The following is a 12,353-nucleotide window of genomic DNA, read 5'->3' on the forward strand; positions in this document are numbered from 1 at the left end:
ATTAGTATGTAGTATGGGAGCTTGAAAACTGGTTCCTTTTTTCACAAATATTCTGTCTGTATGGGTACAGATAGCATTATTGGCCTTTTTGAGGGTTATGATACTTAAGATTCAGTTACTATAAAAAGCCCTGCTATAAATTATGGGCTGAAGATAAACTCCCTGCCTCAACTTCAGTAGTAGGAAAAGCACTATTTCCTCTTTTATCCTTTCACCTTTTTCCTTCCATGAGTGTTCACTGTACTAGAGCAGGAGAGCCCATTAGAGGGGACAACCTGAAAGACAGACAACCTCTGCAATCTCCTGAGGAGAAACTGTTATCTTACACTCAGTGCCAACAAAAGTAACCTAGGGCTGGCTGGCTAGAACTCAGCTTGTTTTTTGTTGCTGTTGTTGTTTAAAAGTGTTCCACAAGGGCTGTTCCAGTGTGAAATCTGGTTGCTTGAAGCAGCAGTGCCAACATCCACGTGGACTTGGGTCACCTGACCTGTCACCTGGCTCTATCTTCACCCACAGTCTCTCCAACCTGTCTGAAATGTATGGAAGTGAGTGCCTCCTCGTTTGTCAGATTCCCACACAGAGAAAACATCACTGCGTTTCTGCCAGGGGTTGCGGGGATAATTCAGTCAGTCAGGCCATCAGTCAATTATAATGTATCGAGCATTTACTATGTGCAGACCACTATATAAAGCCCTTAGGAGAATACAACAACAAACAGACATATTCACTGCCCACGAGAAGATTAGAACGTAGAGGTGGAGTAGACAAGACATTATTATAAACACTTCCATAATCTCTAAGGGTCCAAGTGGTCGCAGCTCATCTCATTTACTAAAAGGCCACAGGTGGCCACTGCACACGTCCCCACATGGGGGTCCGGCCGCTTGAATGGGGTCCCCGGGATGCAAGATGTGCCCCTCCTGGTATCCCTTTCTTGTGAGCTGGGTGGAAAGGGAGGGATCTGCTAGGGGACAGCTGTCACTGGCTGCCACTGGTGTTGATATCACCACTGCTCTCATTCTCCTAGCTCACAGAACGCGAGGAGGTGAGACTAGCAACATTTTCAGAAGGGAAGGGGCAAAGAAGGGAATAAACAAGAAAACTAGCAAGTGAGCAAAGGCAGAGGAAGGGAGGTAGGCAGAGTTGGAGTTGCCTGGAATGGGGAGAAGATGGTGCAACATCTTGGTAGTCTGTCTGTTCATTCATTAATTCATTTATTTGTATTTACTGAGTGCTTACTGTGTGCAGATCACTGTACTAGGCACTTGGGAGAGTACAATATAACAATAAGCAGACACATCCCCTTCCCACAATGATCTTAGAGTCTACAGGGGAGACGGACATTAATATAAATGAATTACAGACATGTGCATAAAAGCTGAGGGGCTGGGAGGGGGGATGAATAAAGGAAGAGCAAGTCAGGGTGACACAGAAGGGAGTGGGAGAAGAGGACAGGAGGGCTTAGTCAGGGAAGGCCTCTTGAAGGAGATATGATGTTGTGATGTGGTTAATGTTTGATGTGATGTGTAGTTGTGATGATGTGATGTAGTTTTGATTTGCTCCCTTTGCTTTCCCCCCCCTCCCAGCCTCACAGCACTTATGTACATATGTGTAATTTATTTATTTGTATTGATGTCTGTTTCCCCCACATCTAGACTATAGGCTCATTGTGAGCAGGGAATGCTTCTGTTTATTGTTATATCGTACTCTCCCAAGGGCTTAGTACGGTGCTCTGCACACAATAGGTACTCAATATGATTAAATGAATGAATGAATTCTCACCTCAGCTGCTCTTAATAATAATAATAATAATCATCATCATCATGGTATTTATTAAGCACTTACTATGTGCCAAGCACTGTTCTAAGCACTGGGGTAGATAGAAGGTAATCAGGTTGTCCCATGTGGGGCTCACAGTCTTAATCCTCATTTTACAGATAAGGTACTGAGGCACAGAGAAGTTCTATGGCTTGCCCGAGGTCACACAGCAGAGAAGTGGCAGAGCCTAGATTAAAACGCACATCCTCTGACTCCCAAGACCGTGCTCTTTCCACTAAGCCATGATGCTTCTCTTGGCTTCATCACACAGCGAGGGCCTCATGCAAACAGTCTCCTCAGCGCTGAGATCTCACATCTGTGGTTTCTCCCTGCTCCCTCCCTGTTTCCATCTATCCCTATATTCCTTCAGTTGCTGCGGGCTTTCTCTTTCAGATACAAGCACTGGGGAGGATTTGTGGGGCTGCTCACCCTCTTTTTTCTCCACCTGGAGCACTCTAACTTGAGTGGGTTTATGCAGAACAGCTAAGTACCTGCTCCTCTCTTGGGGGCATTGGCAGCTGCCGCCTGAATAGAGCCTGACAAAGAGGCATGGGAGGTGGAGAGGGTGAGCAGTTCTATGACTAATGGTTTTGGTAGAAGGGAAGGCGGGGGAGAGGAAGGTTATGCTAGGAGGAGAAAGAGCCATGCAAGTTCCATTAAAGCAACCACAGGGGAAGGATAAACAAGGGGAAAAGGTACCTCTTCTGGATTACATGCTTATAACTGTGGTGGCCACTTGAATTAGCCCACAGACTCAGGAGGGGGAGGAGGAACCCAGAAGGACATTCGCTCTTAAGTGCCTTTCCCTGAGGAAAGATTAATTGAACAGCTACTAATGGCATCAACCTGGAACCTAGCCAGTAAGAGGGAAGGACTGGGAAGGATGAAGGTGGGCCAGGAGGAAGTGGGGGGGGGGGGTGAGAGGGGGATAGAGGGGTTTTCTCCACGCGCTCCCTTTAGCCAGCCCCCAGGAGGTGGGGTGGGAAACTATTCCTCAATTAACCCCCATGCATTTGGGGAAATGCCTGGCCTTGAGACAAAGTGTAGAGGCAGAGAAAGAATGCAGGGATATAGCATTTGCTAGGCAGGTATCCCCAAATCTGCATGTCCTGGGCAGGGAAGAACTGGAGGGTTTGGGGTTTTAGGACCCAGTGGAAGCTAACAGGGGATGGGGTGATGCTAAGCGGCTATTTCAGAGAAACCCCAGAAATAGCTCAAGAACATGTGTTTATTTTTTGGCCATCCTTTTTGGTTCTCCTCTTTTACCTCTTTTGAGGTGGCTGGAGGAATGGGGTCCCCAACCTGGCTCGGGAACAATCCAGGCCCTTCCCCTACCTGGCCTCATGACTACCTCCCCTCCAACCTCCCAATTCCCTTTGACACCCCTTCCCTCCCACCAGAGAATTATGGTGACCCCAGTTAATATATATATATATATATATATATATATTTTACTTTCAGCTTAACTTCAACTTCTTTCCATCCCTGTGTCTATGGGTGGCTTGTCACTTTTTGCCTCCTCCATAGTAAAAAAAACCCAAACATGCCTCTTCAATATATTTCTCACTCCCCTTCCTTCTGCCAACTGTTCTCACCTTTTCTATTTATTCATTTGTTAAGCACATACTTTGTGCCAAAGATTGAATTAAGTGCTGTGATAGATACAAACTAATCAGGTTGGACACAGTCAGTTTATGTACCACATGGGGCTCACAGGCTTAATCCCCATTTTACAGGCGAGATAACTGAGGCCCAGAGAAGTTAACGGACCTGCTCAAGGTCACGCAGCAGACAAGCGGCAGAGTCAGGATTAGAACCTAGGTTTTTCTGACTCCCAGGCTCATTCTCTATCCTCAGTTTTCCTCTTTCACTTGGACTGCCACTTTTCTAAGGGGTGAATGAGGGAAGACACTCCAGATTATAATAAACATCAGCATATTGAAAATGGATATTTTTAAAAATAGTCTATTGCATTTTCTTTTTTTCTCCTCTAAGTAACTCATGAGTTGTTTTTTCCTAAATTTTTAATTTCTAAATTTGGATGTGGTTTATAGTCCGGTAGTAATAATAGCATTTCTTAAAAGTTTGTGCGTAGAGCATTGTACTAAGAACTGGGAGAGAATACACAGATGAGAATTAGAAACAATCCCTGTCCCTTGTGGGGTCAGAGTGTCTATTTGCTGCCAGGAGCACAGAATGTCATTCCTCCTTTCTGGTCCTTAATTGTTTGTGGCTACATGATGGTACTCTGGGCTACCACTCTACTCATGATATGAGTGGAACAAGCATCAGTGCCAACTGAATGAAATCTTTATTGAAGTAATATTATTGGTGGGGAAGGAACTCAGAAGACCCAAAGTTACCTTTTTTTTTTTTTGGAGGGCACAGAGAAAAGAAGTTGGGAAAATGTTCACTGAGCTGTCCAATGAACAGGTCTAATTTTTTTTTTTGGTCATGAAGACCTTCTTTTATTATCAGAATGAGCAAAAGTGTGAGAAGTAAAAAATAATCCAATAAATCCTGATATATTATACACACAAAAATACAAATGACTCTGGCAATAATCTGTGACTGGAAAATCAACTATGAAAAGGTACTATGAATCGGAAGTATTTCTCTAGGACTTACTCTGTGCAGTGCATGGTACTGAATGAGTTTATGGACAGGAGCCCTGCCGCCAAAGGAGCTAACAATCTAACCAGAGTTAGACCCTAAAAGCATACTGAATACCCATTTGTCTTTGTGGCTTTATTGATGAACTCCAGCTTCTGTCATGTATGTTTTGCGTGTGCGCACTGATGTATCTGTATAAAAGTTCGAGTGAGATGTATCACAGATCTATAGTGCATTCCCATTGCTACTCACTGGGGGCCAGATGACTCAAGCGTGTGGATCTGTGCAGTGATAACTTTAGAGAACTCATTTTTAACCATCATTCAATTAAAGTTAGTACAATGACTTTGCATAAAACATACATGAAATAATTAGGGAAGATGGTTCTTAATTTAAAGGATGTTAAACAGCTTGTAGACATCTGGTAACAAGCTGAAGTGGGTCATTCAAAATTTATCTAACTAAATTAAGGAGAAAAAATGTTCCTTCTCCCAGGTCGGCATGTCACAAGATAACTAAACCGACTTAGTCGGCTTGCCTGGGAATCCTTAGCTGTCAGTGGTGAATATGCAAAGGGCCAGCAAATTAAATCAACCTGCCAAACTGTCAATTTCAAGCCTCATGACTGCATGAAAATAGCATCACTGGAAGAAATCAAGCATTGCCTTCTTTTGGGTTTCCTGGCACCTATTCAAATACTCATGCAGTTGTGGCTAATTTTGCATGCAAATTTCAGTCAATAAGCTCAGAACTAGACCTCCCAAGGTATTTCAAAGGATCTGACAGTATTTTTTCTGAATACCAAATCGACAGTAGTTGAAATTCAATCTCCATTTGCTAGAGCTTTACATATGCACAGTGTCCCCTCCACAGAGCTAAGTTAATGAGAGCCGTACCTGCTTTCACTCACATCCTCCCAGCCGTCCTTACTGAAGTTCTCAAACATATTGCTCGTAACCTTGATGGACTGATTGAGAAAAGCTTGGTGACGTCCCATAGAGCTCTTTTTCTTGCCTGTTTTGAATTTAACCTTGGTGCCGGTTGCCTTACAGCGGCATCGCCCACAGCCCTCTCCCACGATGGCCATCCAGGCTTGGGCTTCATCTACTGAGGGCTGCAATTTCCGCACTTGAGTCAGCAGCTCCTCATTTTCCTTCCTCAACCCGTTAGCTTCTGCCACTTGCCTCTGGAGGGAGGTGACTTCTTTCTCCAGCTCACCGAGCTTTACCTGAAGCTCAGCTTTGTCTTTCTTCATTTCTCGATTCCCCTTCAGGAGATGTTCTAGCTCTCTTTCTCTGAGTTCTGCAGCCTCTCTGTATTGTTTCAAGGAGGCTTTCATATCATGGTTGTCCTTGGTTAATTCTTCATTCACTTTTTTCAACTGTTTGGACTTTTCCTCAAAAGACAGTAATTTCCTTTCCATCTGGCTCACCTAAATCAAAAAGATTTGAGTATTGAACTGTTTTTCACTTTTTTCTTACAAAGGGAAATGAGATCATTGCACCTTACAGTCATATTTACATTATGAAAGTACAAATCACATTCATTTAGCACAAGGACAAAAGTTACCTGAAGTGGTCCATTTATAAATAATTCTAAAGTAGTATACATGAATACATTCTAAAATGCAATAATACATCTGTCAAGCAAAGGGCAGATGGCAAAAGAAGTTAAAATTCTAGACAGAGTGACACAGAAGCCTAAATATGCAAATGAATCTGGCTGATGCATTTTGAGATCATTAGTGCTTTGGTTTTGCCACGCCAATTCATTTCAAACAATATTTGCAGAATTTAAAATGATCTGAAAATCAAACTTCAAAACAATTTGAAACTAGATAGACAGAAAGGGACAATTTGATGGAATTTAAGCTCCAAGAAATCAATACAGGTGAGCTTATGTTTCCCAGTATGCATGTGAGGGTGCCGTTCTGCGAGACGGGCGTTAAGTACATACACCTTCCACAAAGTTCCATTCTCCCAGTGCCTAATTTACTCCCTGGTAATAAGTTTGGCATCTGGAGAGGTACAATTTCTCTTGCAGATTTCAAGGAGATAAATTTATGGCATTGCTACCGACACATTCCGTTCCATTGAGAAGCAGCATGGCTTAGTGGATAGAGCAAGGGTCTGGGAATCAGAAGGATCTGGGTTCTAATCCCGGCACTGCCACATGTTTGCTGTGTCTGCTGTGTGACCTTCTGCAAGTCCCTTCACTTCTCTGTGCCTCAGTTACCTCATCTGTAAATTGGGGATTAAGAGACAGGGACTGTGTCCAACCTGATTAACCTGTATCTACCCCAGTGTTTAGAATAGTGCTTGGCACATAGTAAGCACTTAACGAATACCATAATTAATATTATTATTTTCCTATAGCGTGGGGGCTGGGCTTTCGAAGAACCAGGTATCACAGAAACTTGGAGTATTGAATCTTGACGGATCCCCGCTCACCCATGCAAAACCATTCCATCTAAAACGAGAAATACACATATGGGAAAAAATGTTCCTTAATTCCTCAATAGCATTCTATTCAAAATGTATTATGAAAATACATGCGTTGACAAATCAAACTACTATATATACAGTGCTTCAAGGTACAAAGCAGTCGTTGAGTAGATGCTCCTCCTAAAGTGTCCTCTAATCAGGCAAAAATTAACTGTAGGCAACTGGAGAATTGGGCTCATTATGTTCTAATGGATATATGATTTTTGTTCTGCAAAAACACCTCGTATACCTTCAGAATAATGTAAAAACTGGACACAATTTAACAGAATTATTTGGGGAAATCAGACCAAAAATATGTAACTTTTGCTTTAACAAGCTGGATCAGTCCTATAAACAGTTCCGGATTCATTGGATTAGGCCTTCCCCGACTGAGCCCTCATTTCCCTTCCTTCTGCATCACCCTTGAACTTGGATCTGTACCCTTGAAGTACTTGATATTCACCCCTGTCCTCAGGCTCACATCACTTCTGTACCTATATCCCTAATTCATTTATTTATATTAATGTCTGTCTCCCCATCTAAAATCGTAAGCTCCCCGTGGGCAGAGAACATCTTTCAACTCAGTACTAAAACCTGCTTAATAATCATAACAATAATAATTATGCCATTTGTTAAGCACTTACTACATGCCAGGCATTAAACTAAGTGCTGGTGTGGATACAAGCAAATTGGGTTGGACACAGTCCCTGTCCCACATGGGGCTCACAGTCTCAATCCCCATTTTACAGATAAGGTCACTGAGGCACAGAGAAGTAGAGTGACTTGCCCAAGGTCACACAGCAGACAAGTGGTGGAGTGGAGATTAGAACACAAGATCTTCTGACTTCCAGACCCGTTCTCTATCCACTGTGCCATACTGCTTCCCCTGAAGCTCGATTAGACTGTAAGCCCATCAAACGGCAGGGATTGTCTCTGTTGCTGACTTGTTCATTCCAAGCGCTTAGTACAGTGCTCTGCACATAATAAGTGCTCAATAAATACTATTGAATGAATAGTTGCTCACTAACTACTCTGCACACAATAAGTGTTCAATAAATGCAAGTGATTGATTGTGCAACTATTTTGCCTCATTTGGGATAGGGCTATCAAGCCAGAGCAAAGCAGGCAGCTTTATTATCACCTAAGGAATTTAGAACCATTAAGTGACTAATGCCTAGGTTCCCAGTCTAAAATAAAATTACTTCTACTGCCTTCAGGGGTCAACACAGCAGTATTGCCTAGTGGAAAGAACCCAGCACTGGGAGTCAGAAGACCTGGATTCTTATCACCCTGCTGCCACTTGTATGGCGTGAGGCCTTGGGCAAATCACTTAACTTCTCTGTGCCTCAGTTTCTTCATCTATAAAATGGGGATTCAATTCCTATTCTCCCCTCCCACTTAGATTGGGAATTCCATGTGGAACAGGGACTGAGTCTGACTTAATTATCTTGTATCTACCTCATAGCTCAGTGCAGTGTTTGATACATAGTTAGCACTTAATAAATACCTCAATTATTAATATTATTATTGTTACAATTATTGAGAGTCTAAATTTTGACTTGAGAAGATGATGGGAGATTGCTATAGCATCTTCTTATGCAGAAAGATCACTGATTGATGCAGGCTCTTCTTGTTAGTTCACTGTATGGTTGCCTCCACTCCAACGGAAAGTGATAATATTAATAATGATACTAATGATAATGATGGTGGTGCTTACTTAAGCACTGTACTAAGCTTTGGAGAAGGTACAATTTAATCATGTCAGAGTCCCTGTGTCATATGGTGCTCACTGTTAAATAGGAGGGAGAGCATGTAGTGAAATCCTATTTTACAGATGAGGAAACAGAGGCACAGAGAAGTGAAGTGATTTACCCATGGTCACCCAGCAATTCAGGGGCAGAACTGGGATTAGAACCCAGATCCTCAGACTCCCAGGTCCATGCCTTTTCCATTAGCCCAGGCTACTTCCCTACGAGTCCACAGAAGTAGATGAGGAGGCTGTTGCAATTAATACAGCACTATTTTGGGCAAGGGGTCTTAAACGTGACCCTGAAAGACCATAAACGCCATGGTCCTTTGGAAACAGCATGGAACTGGGACTCAGGAAACCAGGGTCTAGTCCTGGCTCAACCAACTTCCTCGCTGTGTGACCTTGGGCAAGTCACTTAACCTGTCTGTGCCCCAATTATCTCATCTGTAAAGTGACCTATATTTTATTGAGATTAGTGACATGTTGATTTCAATTTTTGGAAACAAAGGTTATTGAGATCTATTGAAGATTAAGTTAGATATTTAATTTTAGCTGATTTACCACTTTTCCCATCACAAATATTGAATGCCTATCAAAAGGTTTTCAATAACCTATATCCAAAGAGGCATTTTATTATCTCTTCGTTTCAGCACCTGACTTAAAAAGGATTGTAATGGAAATAAATGGCCAATTTCATTTGACAGAAAACTCTTACAAAGATATCATTCTAAGTGTCCATTCACTGAATTACCAAGAAAATCATCCACCATCCTCAGTTAACTTGCTTCAATTCTGAAGAATATATTTTTCTTTTATCTCTCCTGTAAGTTTAGGTGTTTCTGTTATGAAGATTCTCGCTAATTAAGTGAAATTAAATGCCATTTTAAAACTAAGGAAAGATTTCTACAAAGGACAGAAGTCATAACCAGTTTAACTTGGATCATTCAATATTAAGATAATGATACACTAGTATATTCATTTGCAAAATGGCCCTAATCAAGAAGTTTCAGTTATTTAGCTATCATACATAATCCTGGATAGTTAAGAATTTCATATATCTGAAAAGAAGAATGTGTTTCTTCTGGTTTTAGACCCTGAGGCTGCAATATAGTTCCATATATCCACAGAGATAAAAATGATACGGTACCTGGCAAACAAAATTATAGTGCTGAGATATAGATGATAAGCTAGTATAAACCGTGTGACATCCCAGAAAGTAGTGTTCAAATTATTTCAATTACTCACTCCACCTTAAGATAAATGAACATGAGCATTTCTTGTTCTCCATGTTATTATTTTAACATGATGTTTGTCATTCAGTAATAATGAGATGACAGCCTTCATTACCTGACCATATGGCAAGTGTTATAAATATAGGCAATCACATCATCTGCTGAAAATTATTGTACTTCCTACAAGTTAATTCAGAGATATAAGATGAATAGAAGTAGCCATATTGACATTTTAGGTTACACGGTTGTGTAGTTTTGATTTAATTTCAGTGTTAAAGATTTGTAAGCAGCAAAACTAACACAGTTTAGTCAAATGACAACCAGATAAAGGAATGTCTGTTTAAAAAATTCATTTTCTTTGTAACAAACCTAAACATATGGTAAAGTACAACGGAAGTCCCTTAAGTGAACACCTGTTAACATAATAACCTTATTTGTGCACCAAAATATGAATTCAAATTTGAATTTTTACTTGTTAAATGAAAGAGTTTAAAGAAATATTGCCATTTCCATTGTTAGGCTGATTAATACCTAGAATATGCACAGAAATATCTTTTCCATTTAAGTGTATTTAGAAATAAATTTGGAATGTTTGTGTAGGTTTCAATTTTGCAATAGAGGCAGTAAGAAAGACAATTTACCTATATAATACTTTGTATTAGTTGGATTTTAAAACTGGAAAATGAACACCTAAGAAAAATCACAGGGGTGAAACCCAAACTATCTACAGTATTTTCCCTTTCACCTAATGTTGTGGGCTTCCATATTTGATAAGAATGCAAGGCAAATAAGTCACATTGCTGTTTCTAAATACACAAGGTTTATAGGGTAAACAAATGCTGAAGTATTATCTGTCATTTTCTCTTTTCTCACTTCACCTTTGAACAGATTTTTAATTTGTCTGGACACAGAGTCCTTCAATATCTACTCCACTTACACTGATTTTTGATACCATTTTGGCAAGCCAATGATTTTGAAATATGAACAGAAATTAAAGATTCAACACAAGGTTCAAGTTCACGGGTTCCAATTTTAAAGTCCAATCCTTTATGTTAAAATTCAAATTTAACTTGCTCTGCTCAATATTTTAAAGAGTAGACTACCTTTTGCAATGTCTGATCCAACATTTCTTTCACATTCTTCTTTGGTGTACTATTCTTGACCCCATCATCTTCACCATGTCTAAAGAGTAGGTCTGCTAGAGAATAAATAATATATTAGAAAACCTCCTATACCCCTGAAACACCACTCTGTCATTTTAAGGAAATATGTTCTTTAGTTTCTCAATTATGAATAATGTAGTCCATTTTCCTGTCAAGTCTTTGGTCAGTATCTGAACAGTGACCTCTTTCAAAGTCTTGAGTCACATAATTATGAATCTTTGTACTATCACAGTGGGTTTTTTTTCCACAGTACAAGCTTTTCAAAGGTACAATAGATCTGCAGGTTAAAGATGCTATACTTTCATTCCCATTTTCATTCTTTTATAGACTATTCCCTCTTTGCCTTAAAAGCGATATTCATTGTCTTTTTATCTACACAGTCACTACTAGTTTTGTTCTTTGGGTCTTGTTCCCTGCCAGGAGGATCAGAGTGATTGGTGAACAAAGCAAATAGTAACAGAATTAGGATGGACTGAAACTTTAAACCCTTTTTTGTGTTAAGTGAAAGATCATGTTCTCTGCAAGATAAATCGCACAAATCATTTCCCCGTAAAGTTGTGAATTCATAACAATTAGAAATTCATTCAGCTAAGCAATGTGAACTTGACTCTACAAATTCCTTCTGTAGCTCTGCATCTGACAGATACCAAGAATCTTCTCAGTACATCTAATTTACCATTGGTTCAATCATTTCCCAAATGAACAACGTCACATTTTTGTTATGGTTACAAACATTTTAGCAGATCAAAAATGGATTTGTGAATTGTAAATATTCCTATTGGCTATTCCACTTTGAGAAAAAGGAATCATTTTACTGCAAATAATTTTGGGCCTGATGGAATCATTTCTTAAAAGAAAATGTGGAACCTAAATGAAACAGCTCTACACTTAAATCAGTATTAAAATGAATAAATACCTTCTTTAGTTTTAGGAAGGATTTTGCTTAAAGGTATCTTTTTTAACCACAGATGGATATTAGTATATCAGTGAAAAACTTTGATTTATCAACAAAGAAGGATAAAGAAAAAACAATATTATTCTCTGTAGAATAGCAATTCTCTTGGTGTAAATAGTGACTAATATGTTTGTTAGAGTGAATTAAGTGTTTCTTTTGTCTTTGGAACATGTCATGCCCAATTAAAACTTGTGCATTCATGAAATAAAGGGAAAACTATTCTAAGGATAATGAAAATGGGAAAAGGTAGGACTCTTCATCTGGGAAATGCTTACCTTTACCTTGATATTAATCTATTAGCTCCCATGATTCTAGTGCAGTCCCCCAACACGGTGGTAC

General features: G+C 40.0%; 1 protein-coding gene across 1 annotated transcript in view; it reads right to left on the reverse strand.

The window, feature by feature from the left end:
- CNTLN (centlein) overlaps nt 1–12,353 on the reverse strand; it is a 215,630-nt gene that overhangs the window by 64,691 nt on the left and 138,586 nt on the right. Inside the window, exons 15-16 of the mRNA XM_039910751.1 lie at nt 11,000–11,094; nt 5,328–5,863 (exon numbers count right to left, since the gene is read on the reverse strand). Of these exons, the coding sequence (XP_039766685.1) occupies nt 5,328–5,863; nt 11,000–11,094 (631 nt within the window). The remainder of the gene's footprint in view (nt 1–5,327; nt 5,864–10,999; nt 11,095–12,353) is intronic.

This window comes from Ornithorhynchus anatinus, chromosome X5 (assembly GCF_004115215.2).
Source record: "Ornithorhynchus anatinus isolate Pmale09 chromosome X5, mOrnAna1.pri.v4, whole genome shotgun sequence".
Taxonomy (NCBI): Eukaryota; Metazoa; Chordata; class Mammalia; order Monotremata; family Ornithorhynchidae; genus Ornithorhynchus; species Ornithorhynchus anatinus.